The sequence below is a fragment of the Lytechinus pictus genome, chromosome 11 (assembly GCF_037042905.1).
Source record: "Lytechinus pictus isolate F3 Inbred chromosome 11, Lp3.0, whole genome shotgun sequence".
NCBI lineage: Eukaryota > Metazoa > Echinodermata > Echinoidea > Temnopleuroida > Toxopneustidae > Lytechinus > Lytechinus pictus.
Window position 1 is genome coordinate 16,814,138 of NC_087255.1, and position 25,596 is coordinate 16,839,733.

Below are 25,596 nucleotides of genomic sequence, written 5' to 3' on the forward strand. Positions count from 1 at the left end.
TTTGGACACACCAGACCACTGGCTCTCCTTGTAACTTGTTCCATTGTACTACTTCACCCTTAAAACCAAATTGAATAACCACCAAAATTAAAGCCACTTAGATGAATTGTGGATTTTCAGTCTACGGCAGCCATTTTGGGCACCATCTTGGATTTTCCAGGTACACTGGAGGGCTTATAATTCACTCTAGCCTGTATCAACAATTTTAGTACTCCCTCGACCATTATGGACCGAAATAGGATCTAGGGTGGATAATGCTTAAGTTCGATTTTCAGTGAATGGCGGCCATCTTGGACGCCATCTTGAAAACAACCACTTTCCCGGATGCAGATTTTGGTAGATTTTTGTCTCGCCTGCATAGCAGAGCGAGACTATAGGCGCCGCTTTTCCGATGGCGACGGCGGCGGCGTCAACATCAAATCTTAACCTAAGGTTAAGTTTTTGAAATGACATCATAACTTAGAAAGTATATGGACCTAGTTCATGAAACTTGGCCATAAGGATAATCAAGTATTACTGAACATCCTACCTGAGTTTCAGGTCACATGACCAAGATCAAAGGTCATTTAGGGTCAATGAACTTAGACCATGTTGGGAGAATTATTTTCAAAATCTTAACCGAAGGTTAAATTTTTTAAATGACATCATAACTTAGAAAGTATATAGACCTAGTTCATGAAACTTGGGCATAAGGTTAATCAAGTATTAGTGAACATCCTGCTCGAGTTTCAGGTTACGTGACCAAGGTCAAAGGTCATTTAGGGTCAATGAACTTTGGCCAAGTTGGGGGTATTTGTTGAATTAACATCATGACTTTGAAAATTTATGGATCTAGTTCATGAAACTTGGACATAAGGTTAATCAAGTATGAGTGAACATCCTGCCTGAGTTTCAGGTCACATGACCAAGGTCAAAGGTCATTTAGGGTCAATGAACTTTGGCCAAGTTGGGGGTATTTGTTGAATTAACATCATAACTTTGAAAATTTATGGATCTAGTTCATGAAACTTGGACATTAGGTTAATCAAGTACCACTGAATATCCTGTGCGAGTTTCAGGTCACATGACCATGGTCAATGGTCATTTAAGGTCAATGAACTTTGGCCGTGTTGGGGTTATTTGTTAAATTACCATCCTAACTCTGAAAGTTTATGGATCTAGTTCATAAAACTTGGGATATAAGAGTAATCAAGTATCACTGAACATCCCCTGTGAGTTTCAGGTCACAAAACCAAGGTCAAAGGTCAGTTAAGGTCAATAAACTTAGGCCATGTTAGGGTAATTGTTGAATTGCCATCATAACTTTGAAAGTTTATGGATAGAGTGAATGAAATGTGGACATGGGTGTAGTTGACGAGTCTTAAGTCACCGTTCAAATGTTATTTATGGTCAATGAACGTGGTATTATGTCATTATATGAATGGTGTTTTTGTGAATGATTATTTTATTGTAGTTTTCAAAGTTAGCACTGCTGCTATATTAAATCACGTAATGCAGGCGAGACTGCCAGAGACTTGTTAATATCTTGTTCTTGAGGTCAAATAGTACAAAAAAACGTTGAAAAATCATTTGTTGCAGTTTGTTCCGGGTAAGGGTATTTTTGGTCGTATATTGACCCGTCTAAAGACAAAAAAAGAGAAGATGATGCCAAAGGGGAGCAGAAATAAGCATTGAGAGGCAGAATTTTTTTCCTGGTATCGCATTGCAATTTGCTCCATCTTTTTAAAGTTGTTTTTATAGCCATTTTTTACATACATGTACAGAGTTGTACAAAACTTAATAGAGCTTTCCTTTTAATACAATGTATGACCAAAAATGCAAAATCAAATTTGTTGTTCCCAGGAGAGACATGCATGTAGAAATTAAAAGTGAGTTTAAAGTTCAACCATTTACAATGTGATATTTACATGTACCTATAAAGACTTGATTATTTGTGAGCTAAATCAAATATTATAAATGCTTATAAAAGTTTTACTTTGTTTACACTTCCACATGTACATGTACCTGTAGATATAGGTGACTGACATTTTGGGGATTTGCTTTACACTCATCTGGAGAAGCTTTAATGGTGTGCTATATTATGGGGGAAAGTCCCCACCATCATTTTTATTGTTATAGTTAATTTTGTTTTCTTTGGAAGTCATTAGATGCTGACCTGGAAATTGCTGTGCAATGCTTTTCACATACAAAAGCTGGAATATAAAATCATTTGTATATTTTCTTGTCCGTCAAATATGTTGTAGAGAATCCCCAAAGTAAAGGTATTCAAATTATCTTAGTTAAGTGGGCTGGAAGGGGGGGGGGTAGACTTTATACAATGTATGTCTTGGATCTGTAATATTGATACATGTATATGAAATTGAAGGATTGAAGATGAGAACGTATAATGTGTACTTTGGGTTTGAAAGGTTAATTTTTTTGTTCAAATGGAATCAAAATTGATTGGTGAAACATGACAATCAGGCACCATGACATTTCTGTACATCGGCGTATTTTCTGTATGAACTTTACATGGACTTTGCCCTTAATATTCCAAACATTTGTGTGGTCGTGGTGGTGAAATAATTTACACATGTATACTTTTTAATTCAACTTGTAATGTACATATACATGTAGTACTACATGTTGTATATTACCACAAAATTGAATGCATGAAGTTCACAGCCTGCTGTGTAGTACACTCTTTACACTGTTCATCATTTCACCTTTGATTATTATAAAATCCTTTTGACATTACTCAGATTTTAAAGCATTTTACTTCCTCAAACTCATCGGGCTAACAATAACAGCATGGTTTAAACTTTGAAGTGTCTCCAATGGTAGTACTATACACATGGAATCATGGGATAAGACATACCGGTACATGTACATGTACATGTATGTAATGGCCGAGGGGGGATTCCTGGACGTAGGCCCAAGAAGTGAGATCAACATAGTAGGCCTACTATGTTGATCTCACTTCTTGACGACATAGAATCTCCATTCAGTTCTTATTTTCTTGTGTGCAGATTATTTTAGATACCGGTACTGGTAAATATAAAAATAGTGGGGTTCTGTCAGATTACAGTATGATTAGGAAAAATAATAGTTGTTGAATCACGATTTGTTTTATTAATGTGTATAACTCTTGATCATGTTTTTTTTTAGAAAATTCATATATATTCTTTCTGATAGAGTTGAAAATTCTTTTTCATTTCAATTATGAAGATCAATATGGTTGGCTTTTTCATTGATTGTACATAATGCCTAGATGTACACTATGTAAAAGTGCAACAGTTATTAAAAAGGTATGATGAAGACAGCATTTTTTAAATTGATGTACAGTATGTAGGCCTACATTACAAACAAGAACAATTTGTGTTCAAGTTTTGGGATGAAGTTCAAGAGATAAAGTATTAGTTTCACTTTCCACACAATCATACCAAATTATTAAATAGCTTGGGCAATTATTAGTTTTACTATTAAAGTTGATATCTTCACACATGTCTTTTTCTTTTCTTTAAATTAATTCCAGGCAACTTTACAGTGTAGCCACTTGGATGCTAAAGGATTTCTTGTTTCGATAGAGAGCTCTCAAAGCTTCCAAATGCTGCAGTTCTAACTACATCTGATTTTCTGCACATGAGGTTTGTACTAAGACATATTTATCATGTCATTTTGTTTTAGTTATATTTATCAGCTTCTTCAATTTTTTTTCTTTGCATGCTGTTGACATTTTCACCTGAAGATACTGCTCAGCATGCCCCATGTCATCATCATGGAAGAAAAACAAGGGGGGGGGGGGACGTTCAAAATCCCGTGTGAAAAATACTGAGGCTGATAAAAGGTTTTACAAGGTTCCCTTTAATTACCAAAGTACATGTAATTTACATGTACACTGTATCTGTACATGTAGGCCTAACCTGCTGTTCCACGACACAAGGAAGCAACTTACTCTGATTTTCTTTTCAATATTGGCCCTTTTTTCTTCAAGATGTGTTCTGTCTGAGTCTACTTGATGCACTATCAAAGGGGAAGTTCACCCTGACGAAAAGTTTGTTGTTAAAATAGGAGAAAAGAATAATTTAAAAAAAGGTTTCAGGAAAATGATCCATTGAAGATTAAGAAAGTTATTAGAATTTTAAGTTTTGGATTTGTGATGTCATGTAGCAGCAGCTGCCCCATTTGTTATGCAATATAAAATGTATAAATTTTATTTCTTTTAGTGGTTAGTGATGACTTGTTTTTTTTTCTCTTTAGGAGTGGGTGTGAAATGATTTTTCTCTTGATATATACTGAAGTTATAATAGACCACAATTTCAATTTTTGAGAAAATGACATGATATTACTTGATTTTTTTTCCCATACGATACATCATACATGTATATATACGAAAGCTGCTCGCATATGACGTCACTTGTTTTTTTTTTCTTTTTAGGAGTGGGTGTGAAATGATTTTTCTCTCGATATATACTGAAGTTATAATAGACCACAATTTCAATTTTTGATAAAATGACATGATATTACTTGATATTTTTTCCATACGATACATCATACATGTATATACGAAAGCTGCTCGCATATGACGTCACAAATTAAATACCGGTAGTTAAAATTCTAATAACTTTCTTATTCTTTGATTGGTTTCCTCAAGCCTTTGCCAATATTTTTAAATATTTTTTTCAGCTATTATTTCAATAAAACCTTTTGTCAGGGCAAACTTCCCGTTTAAAAGGAATAGGAGTCACATAATCCCCAATTCCTGAAATATTAACATTTCAGAAGCAAGTAATTCAAAGGTAAAATCTGTGACATATTTTCCTCATTTACTGAGAAAACCATTCCACAGAGTTGACTTGCTTCCTTTTGTCATAGGAAAGTTTTATTACCACTTTAATAGAAACCTACCAAGTTTATATCAAAGTGCCACTTCATACAATGTTTTAAGTAGTTATTTTGACCTTAAAGCAATACAGTTTTAGGGTGCGTTTATCCGCCACTTTTTTACCCTAGAATCATGATCTGAATCATGATTCAAATCATGATTCTGCAGAATCACGATTGCGTTTAGTCGAAATTGAATATAATCATGATTAGAATCACAAACATGAAACACGAAAAAAGGGGCGTTTGGAAAGACGTTTCTGCAGAATCACGTACGAAAATGTTCGAATAAACGATATCGTGATTTGAATCATGATTCTATGACCTCACTGTTGTGTCGGGCTACTTTCGGTTTGACTCTTGCCTAGCTCAATGCGCTGTATGTACATGAATATGTACTACGCATGCATTTCTTGTCATGTCCAAGCTCTGTGTTGGTCATCGCATCGTCCACTACTTTTCATTTATTGGTCATGTCTTCAACTTCAAGTTCTATAGTAAATGAATTAACTGGACAGACAATGATCTCAGTTGTTGAGTATACAGTATCAATACTAAATTGGATCTACGCTGAAATTCACTTCCGAACACCATTTTGGATAAACTAACAAGATGAATAGAAGCATATGGACCATATATGATAGAAGTAAACAAAATGAGGTATAGACTGAATTCTGGAAGCAAAAGATTTTTCGAGAGCCGAAACACGTGCGAAAAACTTCCTCTGTCAAACTGCGCACTAGTGATGCGCACTGGATTGGCCCGAATCTGAGGAGAAACGGCATTGGAATGAAGGTCGTCTAAACGCTGATTCTGTGATATTGTGATTCATGTTTGTGTTTTGAATCATGATTCAAATCATGATTCTGGCTTGAGGTCGCATAAACGCAGCCTTAGTATAAGGGTGAGAGCATAGAAGCTGCTGTCCAAGGTCAGATTAAATCCAATAGTTCATGCATTTTGTGCAAACATTCCCAAAGTAAAAGAGGAGTGTTTAATCAGGGAGATATCACAGTTTGACCCCGTTCTCATTACCGCTACTTTAGTGGAAACTAGTTTAATGTGTAATGAGAACGATCGAAGCGGCCCTGGAAGCGATCTTCCAAACCAGTTCGGAAAACCAACTCGCGATGTAGTTTACAAGATCGCCTTGCCATGTTTGTGGTTTTAGCATAAGTGAGGACACGACCGTTCTTCGGAAAGCGATCTTCGTACACTGTGCGTAGAATGTCTTCGATGCGGTTTCAAATTTTGCGCTAAACGTGTCACCTCCACCGAGAGCATTTCCATAGCAACAAGGCCACTTTATGTGAAGTGGTTTTGAAAACCACTGTCGGCTGATCAAATGGGAACGCTAGTAAAGCGAACTTCCAAACTGGTATCCTGATCCGATTTCCAGTAACTACACTGTAGTTTTAGAAAGTATAATGAGAACGCGGCTGTTTAAGTTACTCTCGGCTTGCTTTGAAACCGCGGCTTCCAAATTAGCTAAAAAGAGGAAATGAGGTCAGAGAATACACTGTAATTCACCTTGGGTTTTGGCATGGGAGAATGGCTGTTTATGGGAAATAACCATGGTTCTATTGCGATTGAATCTGAGTTTTAGTGAATGGTGAGAGAGGTTGATCAAACTGAAAGGAAGTCTAGCATCCTATTTACAATGTCACATCACATCAAACAAGGTACATGTATGCTACTCAATAGTTGTTAGAGTCATGTAGAACAATGCATAGACTTGTCCGGTTTGGGTGTTTTCCCCTATGATTTTCGACTGGAAAGCTTTCTGAAGAAAATGTTCTATAAACAGCATGTACTGTACATATGTGCATATTTGACTAATTGCATAATTCATGTACAGTACATAAACTGTCAACAATCTGACACATTTATGTACATGTATATTGATTTATTTATTACTTGTAAAAAAATAATGCTTTAATAGAAAGTCTCACTTTGTGTCCTCACTTAACGCTAAAACCAGTATAACGAGGCAAAGCAATCTTCAAAACTACATCGCGAGGTGGTTTTTTCTGAACCGGTTTGGAAGATCGCTTCCAAGACCGCTTCGACCGTTCTCATTACACGATATTAAAACTAGTTTCGAGTAAACTAGTTTTAGGACGGTAGCGAGAACAGTGTCCTGTAAGACTTCTTGGGAATCAATAAAAGAGAAATATATGACTGGGCCTGGAAGATGTTCGGCTCAAATAATTTAACTACATGTAGGACACTGATGAGTGCATAGAACTGAAAAGCAATCTGTTGTGCTTTGCAGTGTATAAAATGTCTACTCTGTATGATTACAAAATTAACATCTTCTGTTTTCATCTTACTCATAGTGATATATCTAAAATTGCTATATTTTCCCACATTATTTGTATGTTGCCATCATGTACATGTAGCACAACAAGGAAATTAATAGATCCATGATTAATTTCATGAAATAGGTGTAGATTTTCCTTGTCCAAGTAAGGACAGAAAGTGAATCTACTTTTGATAAGGTTATCTAAATATTTTGACATTGACAATCCATAGTTGGACACTCGTCTACATACTGTACAGTATTCAAAAGTACATGTACAGTAAATCGTGCAGACAAAATATTTTTCTTTTCTCAACCACTAAAAATAAGGAAATAAATGATGCACGAAAGCTCTAGATCCTTGTTTAAGTGTGTCCTGACAACCAATATTTTGTTTTCACTTTTAAATACCGTATGAAATGAATTCTGGGAATATACAAGGAAATGAAATAACCCGTTTCTGTACTAGTAGATGTGAAAAGGAAAGCCTCTGCTTGCATATTTTTGCAAAATAAATCTCTGGGCATTATCCTTTATTCTGCATAAAAAGGTATCATCAGTTGATATATTTGTGTATATCTAAGGGCTTTTTCATATTATATATTTCAAACTTAAAGAAATACTTGATTACATTGTAAAAATGCTGTTTGAAAATTTTAAGCATGTTGTACATGTGTATATTAAAAGGCCTGTCAATCTAACAAAGTTTTTAAACAAGTTTGAACAATAGTCAGGTCCAGATTTGAGAAAAGTAGACTGCCTTAGGCAAATCGTGTTAATGCTGAAATGAGAAGTGTTTAAGCATAATTTGAGGGCGCTGAGTCCAAATTTGCTGTTTGCCAACCTTGATTTTTATGTTAAAATCCTCAAATTGGCAAAAACAATATGGCCGCCATTCCACACCTTTTTTTGCTCTATTCTGAACCCCAAAACTTGTAACAAAAATGTTTGTCAACGGTTTTTGGTACCATTTGCTCTCAGAAATAACATACTAAAAATCTACCAAAATCTGGATCAGGGAAAGTGGTTATTTTCAAGATGGAGTCTAAGATGGCCGCCATTAAAATAACCGACACTTATACCCTAGACATCTTTTTCAGTGCATACATGTATTCAGTGTTGTAGGGGGTATTAAGGAAAGAGTGAACAGAAGCACTCCAGGGTACCTGTAGCCTCTTGTCGAGGCCCTGTCGGCTGCTTTCCGAGCGAACATGGCAAAGCAAGGGAGAGAGCGAAGCAGAGCGCCGCGAGACAGGGCCTCTGGACATCTGACCCGAATTTCACCGACTTTCTTTTGTTTTTTATTGTTTTTACCAATTCACCGACCAAAAACTGGTCTGTGAAAATCATCCAATGAGAGCGCGAGCTGCTATGACGTCATATTAAATATTCATGAGCTCATCTTGAATGGCGACCCTTGGATTCCGGCGAAGAGTGACGACGAAATATCAAAGAGCGCTGAATATGACTCTAAAATGCTGAATATTGACCGATTTAAGGATTTGCAAGTCGATGAAATTAACTCTGCACTGAAAGGACGAGATGTCTTTGTAAATCTACCCACAGGATATGGAAAAAATGTAATATTTCATGCGATTCCACCGGTCGAACCGGGGAGTCGATTATCGATCTCCGCTGTGCAGTGCAGTGAGGGAAGCTGGGGTGGAGTTGTTGGGAGTTGACTCGAGTCTGACCAGCGGCTGAGCAGTATCTCCCGGGAAGTTTCGGGGCGGTGATGGGTCTGTTACGGCCAGTAGTAGTAGTAGTAGTAGTAGTACCACCACTATTTGTAGCATTTTGCTGGTTATATCCCCTTTAGTGTCCCGCAATTAAATGAATCCCCTGCAGAATAATGGACTACTATACTATATAGTATTCCGAACCCAAAACGAAACAGCTCTGACATTTCATTGGTTTACTCGGTGACCGGTAATATCATGACTCATGTATATTCATTAGGAAGACGTTCCTCATGAATATATAATTCAGTTCAGATGTCAAGAGGCCCTGGCTCGCGCCAGGCCTAATTCGCTTCGCGAATTAGGGAATCCCTCGCTTCGCTCGGGAAGCAGCCGCCAGGGCCTCGACAAGAGGCTAGGGTACCTGAAGAGCCAAGATTGCGTAAAAATGGCTGCCATGGCCTAAAAATTCACAATTCATCTATTATCTATTTTAGTGTCTTTTATTTGGGTTTTATTTATTGGTGATTTCAAGGGTCAGGAAGTAAACTGGGACAAGTTATAAGGACAGTCAACGGTCCACTATGTCCAAAATCCAAGATGGTTTTCAAAATTGGAGTCTAAAATAGCTGTTGTTATCTAAAAACCCTAAAACCCGACATAGTTTGTTTGATATCTGCCTTGAGGATATGATGTTGGTGTCTAACCCATGGTTTAATGGGTCAAGAAATATGATGGGACAAGTATCAAAGACAGTCTCTGGTCCAGCATGTCCAAGAATCCAAAAAGGTTTCCAAAATAGGAGTCTAAAATGGCTACAGTTACCTAAAAACTGACATGTTAATATCCGCCTGCGGTATATGATTATGTTGTCTAACCCTTGGTTTAAATGGTCAAGTAATACATTAGGATAAGTTAATGGCAATCAATGATCCTGTTTGTCTAAAAATCCAAGATGGCTTCCAATAAAGGAGTCTAAAATGGCTGCTGATACTTAAAAAATTGACATAATCCATTTAGAATCCATCTGGGAGATATGATTTTGGTGTGTACACTATGGTTTCAAGGGTTAAATAAAAAGTTTGGATTAGTTACAATGGTATGAAGCTGTCCATTTTGCCTATTATTCAGAAATGGCTTTCAAAATGAGTCTAAAAAGACTTCCATCACCTATAGTCATAATTAGGTGAACAAAATCTACACTATTGTGGTTTGAAGGCTAAAAAAATAAATGGGGACAAATAACAAGGATTGGCAGTTGTCCTTTTTCGTCCTAAAAAGTCCAAAGCGACTTCTAAAATTGCGTAAAAATGACTGCTCAGTGTCCCCTAATCATGAAACCATAGTATAGTCCTAAGCACTTATGAAGTGTCTTGAAATACTTATCAGTGAATTATGGAACTTTTTAGGTGAAAGTGTACATACCTTATTTTTGAAAGTTTGTTTTTCGGATGTTTACTTATTTTTTCATCATCTAATTATGTCACTAAACTCTTGTAAAACATATTTTTATGAGTCTTAAACATGTTAAAAACAGAGACCGTGGCGCTAGATGGGATATGAAGTATTGTCATTTTTGTATCAATGGTGGCCAATTCGAATGTAATTTTTGGAGCGTTCTTCAATTTCTGACAAAACAGACAACAGCGTATCCCTGTTATTCGTCTTTTTTTTAATTTGAACCTTGAAATCATGAGAAGGACACAAAAATGTCTCTATACTGTAGGTAGATAGTATGCACTTTGCAGCCAAATGTTTAAGAAATTGCAACTATTTTTTAAGCCATCATCATTTTTTTGGAAAAACTGCTCCACTGATAAACCTTGAAATTTTTCCCTTCCGAACCATGATCTTTTAAATGTTTTATTTTTCTCGGTAGACCCCAAAGTTATTTCTAGATATGCATATGGACCATTTCAAAGTTACAACGTCCATTATAGACGCCATTTTGGAAGGTCATCTTGGATTCTCTGACACATTCACTGACTATCTTGTAAACATGTCCTGACTCATTATTTGCCTTGAAAGCTTTTTCGATGATTTTAATTTTAATGATTTTAATTTTTGGAGTTGATGGTACAGCGACTGCCGTTGTGGACGCTATGTTGGATTTCCAGGTACCCTTGACGACCTTTTGTTATTATAACCTGTTTCAATAGACTTTGTTTAATCCTAAGTTTCATGAAATAGACATCTATAACCTAAAAGTTATGACATTTAAAAAAACTTAACCTCGGTTAAGATTTGATGTTGACTTTGCCGCGCCGCTATGGTCATAGCCGCTGTCGGAAAAGCGACGTCCATGTCTTGCTTCTGCTATGCATGCAAGGAAAAAATGGCGGACACCTTTAAGATATCACAATGTGATTATGCCAGCATTGCCCCCAAATTATCAAACATTTTGGCATATTAGTTATCAATCAGCAGCTGTGAATCATGGAAGCCATCTTGGAATTAAAGATGGCTGACAAATCAATCGAACACATTATGTTTGCAACCCTGGGTATAAAAAATAACGCATAGACCCCAATTTCTGAAATATAATCACCCATAAAAATCGTTAATATGGGAAACTGCATTCAAAATGCCGCCATTTGTTTTTTGCCGATTTGAGGATGAAAACTTCGGAAACAAGTTTGGCAAACAGCATTTTTGGATTCAGCACCCCTGAATTACCTTAAACAATCGATAAATCAGCATTAACACAAAATGCCTAAAGCACTTTTTCTGAGCACATTTTTTAAAATCTGGACCTGACTACAATTTAAAAAAAAGGTTAAACAACATGTTTTTGGAGTGAAACAACATGATATACATATTTTTTTTCACTGTGTACAGGTATACATGAGAGAAATCATCGAACACAATAAAGTTTACTATTTGAAAACTTGATGTGAAATGGTCTTTATCAAAGTCCATCTTTTATAGATTTGCGCAATCCCCCTCCCCCCCCCAAAAAAAAAAGTGGATATGTATATTTATGTCACCATTCCTAAATCATTACTAAAATGTGCCCTTAAACACTTGTGGTCTGGAGGATATAGAATAAAAATTTGTTCTGTTTATTTAATTTTATTGATTTTATATAAAAAAATATTTTGATCGGGAGTCTGCTCAAAATGAAATGGATTTACATGTATGCCTTGTTTATATAACAGCTCTTCTCAAGTATGGAAGGATATATTCTGTCAGTAGCTTTCTAATATCCAATTTAATGCAGTGCTCAAATGACGCTTTTAAATAAAAATGAACACATTAGGGAGAGGGCATTATATGCTATTTTAAATTCAAACTCTAACAGATGAAAAAAAAAAGCAAACTCATAATTTTAACACCGAAAACATGTTCAACGACTACTACCGGGGACGTCGTGGTCTAGTGGTTAAGACTCTCATCTTTCAATCTGAAGGACGTGAGTTCGATTCCAAGTCATGGCATGTTTTCCTTCAAGAAATTCACCCACATTGTGCTGCACTCAACCTAGGTTAGGTAAATAGGTGCTGGCAGGAAGTAATTCCTCAAAAAGCTTTGCGCACCGGACTCGATAGACTAGCTTAGCCGGAGTAATATAGGAGCGCCTTGAGCACCTAGCAAGGTGGATACGTGCGCTATACAAATCATTATTATTAATACACTTTTGTAATATTCTAATGTTTGATGATACTCAAGTCTTATTGATCCTTACCAGAGCTATGGATGGGCTTTCATGCAGCACAGTTAAATAAATTCAACAATTGGTAAAGACCCCCCCCCCCCACAATAACCCTTTTTTCTTTCGTTTTTATTGTGGAAGTATCAAAGTCTAGTGGTTTTGACTTCTGCCCTTCAACCTGGGGTGGATTTGATATCCACTTCAGCAAAAATAATAATAAACTGAACTGCACTCGACCCAGGTGAGGTAAATGTGTACTGGTGGGAAGGAGTTCCTCAAAAAGCTGGAAGGTACATGTATATGGGCCTGTATTCAGTATCATTGTTGTTGTATTTTTTTTTTTTTTGGGGGGGGGACTACTTTTCACAACTTACTGCCTAAATCTGCAACATTGGATAACCTTCAATGAATTGGGATTTCCAGGGCTCCTTGTTTTAAAGTTTCAACGAAACTCCTGGGCTTTTTTTAAAAGCATTTTGGCCTTTTGGGGGGCTAAATTGCCCCCCCCCCCAAGCCCTCTTGTAATTTCCCCCTAGCTATACTGTACCCCTTTTCTCATTTTAGTGTTAAACTTTACAGTACAATCTGTTACACCACCCTGATACCTACATGTACATGAACCTCATACTGTGAATTTATGCATAACTTTCTCTAAGTACTCAGAATGCATAACCGAGTACTTAAAGAACATGTAAATAGTTCTATGCAAATAGAACATGCAAGGGTTGCTGATAATGGATTTAAGCTATTTTTACTTCCTGGTTTGATTCTTGTATTCAAATGCTGTACATGTTGTAATCACATTGCTGAACGATGTATGTTCAAGTACATGTACTACTCTATTGAAACACATTAAAAACATTATGATGTTGAAATGTGTGTGATAGTACAGATAAATGTGTATGAAAGTACAGATAATACAGTTCTGTTCTGTTCATAAGAAAACCACTTAATGTACCAAAACATACATGTATATAAATACTAATTTCACATTTTAAAATGTGCTTTGTTTCTTATGAAAGGGAAAATATAGGAGTTGCAGCAAAAAGAGCAAAGAAAGGAATGAGAGAGTCTTTTAAATCAAGGATAATTGTCAAAATATTATCATACATCTAGATCTGGTACATTAATGTTAACAATAATCTTTGTAAAATCATGAAATCTTTGCTCAAAATCGATAATTCTGATGATCACTAACACAGAAAAGCATATCTGTGGGACTGTGTATTAATATTGTTTAAAAAATACCCGACATTTGATGGAATTCTGTGATTGTTGTAGTCATTTATCAGCAATTATGCATTTTCTTCCAGAGCAATTTGGCACACTGTAAAAAATGATGTGCTAATTTCATAGCTCTTACCCTGTATAGTGACTGCACTACGAGTGCTGATTTTCTAGTTTAAATTTGAACTAGAAAATCAGCAGTCATAGTGCAGTCACTATACAAGCACTGTAAGTGCTAAATTAGCACGTCATTTTTTACAGTGCACATATCTTTTATTTATAAATACATACAAACACTTTAGTGGTAATTCCATTGGATTCTGTTTGAACTCATTTTGAGATAATTACCACAACTGGTATTTGTCTTTTTGTATACACATAACATGTGTACACATACAAACTGTAGTTTCTTTTTCTTTTTGGTTTTATTAGATGAGTGGTATAAAATTGATCATTTAGAGGACAAATGTTTTACAATATCATGTACTGAATAGGATAAAGGTTGTTTGCTCATCCTTCCTATTTTGAATAGAATGCTATTGGTTTCAATTTCAAAGAATACTCAAACTTTTAATAGAACTGTAAATGGAACTGTTATTTATCCTAAATATTCAAGCCGAACCATTCCTTCCTCATTTTTCTTTAATCAATAGGATACCAGATCATCAAGATGGTTTCAAGAGGAAGGAGATGCCTGTTTTCATTTCTCATTTCATCAGGTCAGTAACCATTTATTAAAGTGATTGGTTAACATTGTTTGACTTGTAAAAAATCTGAGCTAGAAGGTCACACTTGTCACCTGTGTCTGTGATATGTTACAAAAATGAAGCCCAGAAAATATTGCGTTCAAAAATAATTATTTAGTGCTTCAAATATTGAAATATAAAGTGACTGAAAACACCATCTTAATTTCATCCCATACACTTATGTGTACTATTTAGGCTTCTATAAGACGCCTATTTACAAAATCGGGGTTTGCCTTGTAGTTTTAGCTTTTCATTCTCAATAATGGTTGTTTTCAGGGTTTATTAGTTCTAATACATGCAGTTGTACACATGTTTCATCTTGGTTTGAGAATTTTTTAAATCGGCTGCTCACAAAGTTAAACAATACCTTTAAAGTCCACCCCAACAAAAAGTTAATTTGAATTTATAAAAAGAGGAAAATCCAACAAGCATAACACTGAAAATGTCATCAAAATAGGATGTAAAATAAGAAAGTTATGACACTTTGAAGTTTCGCTTAATTTCATAAAATAGTTACATGCACCCGATCCTGGTCAGTATGCAAATAAGGGTACTGATGGCATCACTCACTCACTATTTCTTTTGTATTTTATTATATGAAATATTTTAATTTTCTCCTCATTTTCCTGTGAAACAAAGTATTATTTCTCCCTGAACTTGTGGAACTACCATTGTTAACATTTTATGGTTCAGTCAAGTTGGTCCTTATTGTCAAATCTGTAAAAATTGAAATATTGTATAATTCAAACAATAAAAAACAAAAGAAATAGTGAGTGAGGGACATCATCGAGTCTCTCATTTTTTGTGTGAAAAATAAGCGAAACTTTAAAATGTCATAACTTTCTCATTTTACATCCGATATTGATGAAATTTTCAGCATTATGCTTGTCTGATTTTTCTCTATTGATTCAAATCACCATTTTTCTGGAGTGGACTTGATCTTTAAGAAAGAGGTAATCCAGACTGAAAATAATACAATTTGAATAGATAAACTAAAATCTGACAAACAAAACATTGAAAAATTCATCAAAATCAGACAACGAATAACAAAAGTATGACAACTTATTAAAGGTTTGCATTATTTCGGTGAATCAATTCAATGCATGCCTTCATGAATATGCAATGAACAGGCTGGTGATGTCATATCCCCTCTATAAATTCTTTTTTTCATTTCATTATATGAAATTATACTTATTCAAATTTGACTACGAAGAATGAACATAATTGGATTGACAACTGAATAATGTGTAAAGATAATCATTGTTGTGACACGTGTATAAGAATATGGAATTCCTTGAATACTAGATCGTCCGATCAGGATCTACCGTGCTAAAGCCGGGGTAATAGTATGCAGTGCTTAGAAACGTTTGTATTAAGCGCTGTATAAATGTTGCATATTATTATTATTAATGATGATTTTGTATTTAAACATAAGAAAAAGGAAAGTGGGTACATGACATCATCAGCTCACCTATTGAATATTCATGACAACTTGCATGTAACTGTTTTCACTAAATATTTATAAACTCTAATTAAATTTTCAGTGTTTTGCTCTGTAAATTTTACTTTTATTTTATTTAGATAAAATTATTTTTAGCGTGAAGTACCCCTTTTAAAGAGGAATTTCGCAGAAACGTCATTGGGAGGAAGGAGGTATATATATCAGAATTCGATCGGCATGGGTTTCATACAACAATGCCAAGTTTAGTGCCTTGATATATTGCCTACAAAATCTTTTAAAGTTTCTGCGATGAGAAATCCAATCAAGCAGCTTATCATATTAAAAACAAATAATAAAGTGGGAGACTAGCAGATTCTATGAAATTTTGAAATTAAAGCTACGAAAATTCGGCCTATCCCTCTTAAAAATGATTACTGGGTTCTTTTTTATACATGCTGTACTTATTGAAACTATTTTTTTTTCAGTTCAGTTCAATTTATTTATTTTCTCAGCATAAAAATGATATACAATATGTACAGGAATGGCAAATGTTACGTACAGATAAAACCGAAACAATAGAAAAGTTTATCAAAATTCTTGTGAGTAGGATTCTCGGTTATTTGAATTAAAATACATGTACATGGTTACAGCATGAGATGAAAAGCGAGAAAGGGTCTTAAACATCAGCTAGGAGGATGTTTGGATGTAAGATTTAGTAAAAAAGAAAAAATGAACTATGGTACTTTGCATACATGTACATGTAGATAACCTTTTTCAGCTTAACTTTAAAATTCTCTCCTTTGTAGATCAGAAACATACTGGTAATATGATTTATGTCACCAATGACAATCCTGGCAATGATCAGAAGTGTTAAACAAGCTTAAATTTAATCAACTAGGATAATCAGAAGTTTAATATTATTAATCCATTTTTTCAAACTTCTGTTTCTCTGATTTTTTTTATAATTAAACAATAATTGTTCTCTGAGCAGATTCCCATTTTTAGATTTTTGGCAGCTTTTTTTTATTTGTGTGTCATTGTTACAATATACATTATTTTGAAAACTATAATCGAAACTAGTCTTAATTACATTTCTACAACCTGGATTAATCATCTTATTGCATACATGCATGAGTCCTCATTGATATAAATGATATTCATGATGATGGTGATGATGAATATAGTAAAGTGCCATTGATCTGTAAAGACAGAGCTGCCAGCAATTAAGAAAAAGTCATATTTTTTACGATTTTCATGTCAAATTATGCCATTACGCTTTTGACCGTAATTATTACACTTTGAGGATGAATTGGTATGTACACATTTAATACACATCTAGTAATACATTGCGCTGTTGCTAAATTTACTTGCCTGACTAGGCAAGCTAGTGCTTCACAAAAGTTATATGTAGCACCCTGAATGAATATTCCAGACAACCATCCTGTAGTAGGGTTGGCAAAACTTGGCATTTATGTGCATTGTGCATGGTATATTACCCCTTCTTTCTTTGAAAATCATAATACAGTACCGCGTGGCACGTATGAAATTATGACTTTTATCTCAGAATTATGGCTTTTGAGCTTCTAGATTTAACATAAATTTTACTTTTAGAGGTTGGCAGCTCTGTAAAGAACTCTCAAAGCACCGGCTCCTTCATACATGTACATGTATATTCCCAATATGTACTTATGTAAGATTTCCGTATAGTGACATCACATTCAGTGGAATATGAACTGACACTGCTAGATCGTGCCATAGATTATGTGTGACATGGTATTTTATTTCCTTATATTGGGTTTCCTTGATAACATTTTGAAGGGGAAGTCCACCTTGTGTCAAGTTAGGTGTTAAAGCAGAAACGTTAAGGAAACATGGTGAAGATTTTTGAAAAGAAATCAAAGAAAAGCAGAATTGTTGATTTAAAAAAGCCATGAGTTTGTGACATCACATGTGGGCAATGCACCCCATATTGTGTTGGTGCTCTGTTAAATGGTTTACAATGTATTTAAGAACCATGCGTGAAATAAGGTGCTACATGTAGATTATTAAATGCACTTATGAAAACTTTTTTTTCTTCAAATTTCGTATACAATGGGACTTCATGTATGAGGGTGGTCAGGGAGTCAGAAAATTATAACTAGAAATCTTTGGATTTCACCAAATAAGCATTGATTTTATAAGTTTCTCATAATGTATTTTTCTTGTGCTTTAAACCCAATTGGCTATAGAGTTAACCTCCCTGTTTACCTAAAGGCATGTTGTTGTTTATACTTTTGAATATAGGAGCGTTATCATTACAATTTTCAGTTTCAAGATCCTTGGGGTCTACTCTTCCTTACCTTCATATATGTATATTTTTATTCTGTCTCTTTGAATATATTTCCTGCTAGTTTACTCTGCTTCTTCCTTGTATTAGCTTTCACTTTTGCATGTGTGGTGAGGGTCATGTTCTTGGAGCTTTAATGCAGTACAGTACCGTACACACATGTCATGCAGTCAGTCTACAGTTCGTGATTATTAATAATTCCACTCTGCACCACTTTTTAACATTATAAAATTCATTTGTTATTATCCTATGAATGACTTTCCAATTGATAACTCCCAAATTTAAAAAAAAAAAAACATGGATTTCTTTTATTGGACTTTGCAGAATATCAAAGGCATTTTATTAAAATGCCAATTGTAAATTACCTTTGAATACATGTAGGTCACTGCAGTGGTCTGAACAGATGCTTGCGTATACCTGAAGGAAATTGTACAAGGCTTGCACGATGCCTGCAGAAAGAATATGTCAGGTTTAGTCTGCAGGCACAGACCCTGATTAAAATTTTATCAACAAGTGGGTCTTCACATCACAAAGAACAGCACATGTTTTTATATAAAACTTGCTGTTTCAATTCATGATCTGCATAATCTTCCAAAAAGCAATTCTCCAAATCTAGCCCCACGTCTTTCCTTCAAGGTCAAGTCCACCCCAGAAAATTGTTGATTTGAATCGATCTTATAGAGAAAAATCACACAAACATAACGCTGCAAATTTCATCGAAATCGGATGTAAAATAAGAAAGAACTTTATGACATTTTGAAGTTTCGCATATTTTTCACAAGACAGTTCAATGCACAACTCAGCGATATGCAAATGAGAGAGTCGATGATGTCCATCACTCACTATTTCTTTTGTTTTTTATTGTTTTGATAATACAATACATGTATTTCAATTTTTACAGATTTGACAATAAGGACTAACTTAACAATAACCATAAACTGTTAAAATAATGTTAATTCCACCTGTTCAGGGAGAAATAAAACTTTGTTTCACTTGACAAGGAGGAAAAAATTTAAATATTTCATATTTCATATAATAAAATACAAAACAAATAGTGAGTGGGTGACGTCATTAGTGTGCCAATTTGCATACGGCCCAGGATGTGCATATAACTGTTTTGTGAAATTAAGTGAAACTTTAAGATGTCATAACTTTCTTTATATTTTACATCAGATTTTGATAAAATTTTTAAGTGTTTTGCTTGTTGGATTTTTCTCCTTTTTTTTAATCAACTTTTTGTTGGGGTGGACTTGTCCTTTCAGATTCACTGATCGAGAGGGCCTTCAGTTGTAGGCTTTGCATTCAGACCCCTTAAAGTAGAACTATATTGAAAATCGTAAAAATGGAGAATCATATATCAAATTAAGGGAGAAAATAAGGAGAACACGATGGTGTAAATCATTTATCATGGAGACCGATGGAACTCAGTTAATTGATAGTTTAAAGTTCTCTCTCTGAATGCTTCAAACACGCAGAATTACGTCCGCGAAATTGGGGATTTTTTATGACGTCACTTTCTGTACGAGAGGCGTGATTGGCTCTCCAACGTGAAGCTCCACTTGCATGCAAAACCTGTTGCGAGGGTACGTTTTCTCTACATTGTCACTGAATACTTCGATCCCGAAATGAAAGAAAACCCAGAAGTTTATCTAGATTTGGATTTTCAAATTGATGATTATGAAAATGAAGAGAATGATGATGAAGTTTCTAGCTCTAGAAAAACAAAGTGACGTGGATAGAGGTATACATTAGGGGAATTACGCCGGTGATTATGAGTCGGATAATTCAACTTGCATGCCGATTCGCTACCAACACATGCAGCTGATAGCTGCTCCGCGGGTCAAATCCATGAAAATGGATTCCATCACGACCACATCCAGACAGAGTCTCTTTCTTCTATCAACAACATAATGAGAATGAAAATAATGATATAACTGTACTTACAAACAAGTGAATATATCCGAACCTAGCTAGGCTGAAGGTAAATCAACTCAAGGAATAACAGCAGACGATATGCACCGACGATGAATTTCACGTGGCTGGGAGATTGTCACTCGTTCTGTTAGATAAAATTTCTATCTCATTATTTTGACTAAATTACGAAACTCGGAGAATAAGTATTCTACATAAAAATTAAGTAACACCTGGTACTATATTTTTTGAATTACGATAAAACCTTTTTGAAGCAAAGAAAATGAGGTGAATTAAAATTAGATATAAAAGATCATCCGCCTAGCTCGCATTCGATTGTAAACAATCAGCAAGGCGAGCACATAGAGTTGGATAAAGCTACGCTTTATCCAACTCTATGGGCGAGCAAGCCACTGAACTGAAAATATGTATTTTCAGTTCAGTGGAGCAAGCTGGCCATGTGCTTTTGATTGTTTGTTTACAATCGCATGCGGCTAAGTGGATGATCCTTTATATCTTATTTTAATTTACCTCAATTTCTTTGCTTCAAAAATATTTTATCGTAATTCAAAAAATAGTACCAGGTGTTACTTAATTTTTATGTAAAATACTTATTCTCCGAGTTTCGTAATTTAGTCAAAATAATGAGATATACATTTTATCTAACAGAACGAGTGACAATCTATTCCAGCCACGTGAAATTCATCGTCGGTGCATATCGTCTGCTGCTATTCCTTGAGTTGATTTACCTTCAGCCTAGGTTCGGATATATATTCACTTATTTGTAAGTACAGTTATTTTATTATTTTCCTTCTCATTATGTTGTTGATAGAGGAGACTCTGTCTGGATGTGGTCATGCTGCATGGAATTCATTTTCATGGATTTGACCCGCGGTGCAGCTAGCAGCTGCATGCGTTGGTAGCGAATCGGCTTGCAAGTTGAATTGTCCTACTCATCATCACCGCCGTAATTCCATTAATTTACCACCATCCACGTCACTTTGTTTTTCTAGAGTTAGAAACTTTATCATCATTCTCTTCATCTGCATAATCATCAATTTGAAAATCCAAATCTAGATAAACTTCTGGGTTTTCTTTCATTTCATGATCGAAGTATTCAGTGTCAGTGTGGAGAAAACGTACCCTCGCAACATGTTTTGCATGCAAGTGGAGCTTGACGTGGGAGAGCCAATCACGCCTCTCGTACAGACAGTGACGTCATCAAATTCGAGTCAATTCAGAGACCGATGCGAGGCATATTTCGGAGAGGCATTTTAGCGCTTTTTAATTGGCGATTTCCACCTTATGTATTATTTTCGTTATTTTTGAATGACCTAATGGTAATCCTCACATCATTACCTCTCCACTGATATATAATAAGGCCATAATATTCATAATCAATATATTTCTCCTTTAACTAGAGTGAAGGGTTTGCACAGCACACTGGGCGAGGCTGGCTTCTTGCTCAAACCGTGTGAATAGATTTGGATGAAAATCCATTGAATGGGTCCTTACTACATCTGCTAGTTATTGAATTGAGTCACAACCTCTTGAATACATCATTGAGTCCATTGAAGGGTCACTATCCTTTGAAAAATACCAGACAGTATACAGCACAGGATATATTCAAGGTTTCCTAAGTAATTATAATCGATGGCAGTCTATTCAATGGTGTTGTAGACCCGTTGAAGGGTCAGTTCTTGTCATTGAATTATCAGGTGTAAAATGAATGCCCTTGACAGGTCTGCTGATATCTGTATTTTTATGGACTATCACAGATTTTTAAAATACGGACACTCCAGTTAAACATGTAAAATGTATTCAAGACTGATAGCTATCTGAATAGAATGAATGAGCCTAGAATAGACACAGTCGATTCAATGGTGTTGCAAACCCTTTTAATGCCACAATCCATTGAATAAAATTATTGACTCTCTGATGATAATAATGATAAATTGGCATTTCTATCGTGCATGATACACAATCTCTATGCGTATACATGCACATGTGTGTATGATTTTAATGATAAAAAACATGCTTTTACAAATGGACCTTGTATTGACAGGAAGGATTTATATTGACCATCATCCTTTTCTTTTTCCAATTATAGCTGTCCTGTTGAGCATAGCACATGGAGATAATTCAAGTAAGTTACTGATCAGAGCTTAACTTTTGTCAAGTAGTATACTGCACAGTCACACCAATAGGTGGTTCCAAACCGCCTCGATCACAAGAATCCCCGTTAAATTACGAGAACATTTTTAGGCTAAAAAATACCCATTAATTATTCCTGCATTCATACCGCCCCGAAACATATCCTTCGGGATAAATTCCTGAAGTTAGGAGCATGCGCAGCATGGTCTAATAAGCAGGCAAGGCGCGAGATTCAAAACCACTAGCCCAGCAGCCACCCACGGTTCCTGTAAATTGCTTTCACATTGCCAAAATACCTGCAACTTTTGAAAAATCCCCGCGAAAGTTCTCGTAATTTCGCCAAGTACCTACTATTTAGCGGGTATTTTCTTTCAGGGAAATTACGCGTAGTTTGCTTTCACATTACCAAAATACCTGGTATTTTCTGATCGGGGTAAATTTCCCGATCAGAGAATACCTGGAACTGACGAACTTCGAGGCGGTCTGAAACCACCTAGTGAAACAGACTTCAGACTGATCAAAGTTATTACATTACATGTATTTCCAATAACATATAATCGGTTCGGTTTGGAGCATGGGCGGAAATCCCAGGGGGGACACAATATCAAATGTCCCTCTGCTATTTGTGGTCTTTTATGATGGAAAAAAGGTGATTCATGCCCCCCTTTTGAGAGCCATAATGAAAAATTGTAATAGAAAAAAAAAAATTATTCCCAAGTGTGCCCTAGCCACCCCCCGTGTTTTTGCTTGCTTTTCAAATTTATTTTTGAAGAAATGACCTGTACATTTTGGATGATAACCTTTTTTTTTTGCTTGTCAAATTTTCCGGGGGAAAATGTGCCCCCCCCCCCTTTTGGAAAATCCTGGATCCGCCCCTGGATGAAATTTTCGCCCATGGTTTGGAGTCAATTTTGTTGTTGTGACTGTTCCATTCCAGTACAGAGGGGGGTTTTCTGCTTCTTTGATATTTCCAAAATCGTGAAACAATGCTTACTTTTCAAATGCCTTAACTTCTTCCAAAGGAAACTCCATGGAGAAATGTACAGTACTAACCCAAACACTGTAGAAATTGTTTTACTCATTTTTAGTAAATGATATAAAATTTTGTTATCAATTTCATTTCACCCAAGAATGTTATTGTGAAACAGAACCATCCTTCCATTTCATGTTAAATATCTCTGTTCCTATAAATACTGTTTGGTGTAATAGAGGGGACATGACTTGTTTACATCTGTCATTTTAATAAATAATGATTATCTAATAGCTGGTAGTTCACAGGGACCTATCGATAACATTTACATGTATCTTCAAAATTTTGAAAAACACTTTCAAAACATTCTTTTATATTAAAAATGCAATGATACCTGTAATGAATTACGACTGGTTAGCGATCCGATTATTGGAACAAATTGCATCTTGCTAATTTTCTGAAAATTTGAATGAAAAGTCTGTTCTATTTGAGGTTAAAATTAACAGTAAGGATTAATATTTTGGATGATTGCAAGCCTTTAGTTTTAGTAAAGGTCAAATTAGTTTCAAATCGTAGCCGATCGTACGATTGCTATGACGTCATTACGATTAGATATTAAATTTGCTTTTATTCTAATAAGGGTGATAGCATAGTCACAGATTTGGACATACATATTCGTACGGTTATTTAGAATATCATACAGTAAGATTTTCCATGTCTTAATAATATCATCACATTCTACTATTTTTTATTCTAAAATCGGGTCACAGACTATTCGTAAGGTGTGCGGTGGCCTTAAGGCAGTCACTGTCTCTATCTGTGTTCTTTCCGCCAATATGCAGTTGAACGCAAGCTAAATTAATTAGATATAGAAATTATAGTGCAGAATTGTCCAAAATATCATTGAAGATGAAGCTCACCTGACAAAAATTTTATTGTAAATATAGCAGAAAAAATAATGAAATACATGTATATTCCCAAAGGTTTGAGGAAAATCCATCAAAGATTAAAAAAGTTATTGCAATTTTAATTATTTGATTTGTGACATCATATGCAAGCAGCTTTCCTACTTATTGAATGGTAAAACATCAATGAATTGTCATTTTCTAAGAAAATTGAAAATGTTTTTTACTGTACCTTCAGTATAACAATGGAAAAATCATTTCACACTCATTTCTAAAAAGAAAATATACATAAGTCATTACGTACCATTAAAAAATTGAAATTTATGCATTTTATATTATTTAACATAGGGAGCAGCTATTCGTTTATGACGTCACAAATCCAGAAATTCTAACATCTTTCTTAATCTTTAATAATAGATTTTTCTCAAACCTTCACAAATATATTTCAGTATTTTTTCAGCTATTTTTGCAACAAAACATTTCTGTCAGGGTGAACTTCCCCTTTAAAATGTGCTTCTGCAGGAACCCTAAATGAAGTGATATCCATAAATGTGTACCTGCAAAGCTAGGCTTTCCTGATATAGCAGCAAGAGTCAATTTACCCTAATAAAATGATAGATGTATCAGCATTTACTTTTAGCCTTGCTTAATGCTTGTTCTTTTCCTTCTCATTCTCTTTTAATACTCTTTTTTATTAATAGCAACAACGCAACCAACGCAAACACAAGGTAACCTCTATATAACTGAAACATTGCGGATATAACAATTTTTACTAAAAGCTACCTTGTTACTTTAAAATGTTGAGGAGGGCTCTATTGCAATTAAAGTTTGTTAATCATCATTGTTTTGTGCTGCCTGTTTTAATTGTATTCAAGCTAATTAAGAGTTGTAAATTTCTAATAGTTTTCCATTTAGAATGTAGAGAAATTGTAGTTTTCATGCTGAGAAATATTTGTTTGTTAAATCCATTTCACTGAAAAGCTTTTTTATGCTTGTGATTATTAGTAATATTCATTTGAAGACTAGATTGAAAATTAGGACTCACTAGCACATTCACTTGAATGATATATTTGTGGCTTCCAGTTTTAGTAAGAGCATAGACAACAACAACAACAACCAAAGTTTGTTTGTGTGTAGGTCCATGCTAATAACACTAAAGTGTTAATCTTGAGTGTGATGTGTGAAATTTCAATAATTACTCTTCTAGATGTATATGCTCTAGTGTGAATGTATCTATCATGTCTATTCTGTATCCCCTATGTGCAAGCATATTATCTTGTTTGTCTCTGGTGGTACATGTAGCTATTGGTATATATTTATACTAAAATAAATTTTCAGCAAGCAAATTACCTACATTGTGCTGCACTCAACCCAGGTGAGGGGAATTGGGTACCCAGTACGAAAAAATTCCTCAAATGCT

General features: G+C 35.0%; 1 protein-coding gene across 1 annotated transcript in view; it reads left to right on the forward strand.

Moving 5' to 3' along the window:
- The first annotated feature begins 14,375 nt into the window (after window positions 1–14,375).
- LOC129271871 (receptor-type tyrosine-protein phosphatase S-like) overlaps window positions 14,376–25,596 on the forward strand; it is a 94,403-nt gene continuing 83,182 nt past the window's right edge. The window contains exons 1-3 of the mRNA XM_064107036.1: window positions 14,376–14,442; window positions 22,258–22,293; window positions 24,878–24,904. Coding sequence (XP_063963106.1) covers window positions 14,394–14,442; window positions 22,258–22,293; window positions 24,878–24,904 — 112 coding nt within the window. The 5' untranslated portion in view covers window positions 14,376–14,393. The remainder of the gene's footprint in view (window positions 14,443–22,257; window positions 22,294–24,877; window positions 24,905–25,596) is intronic.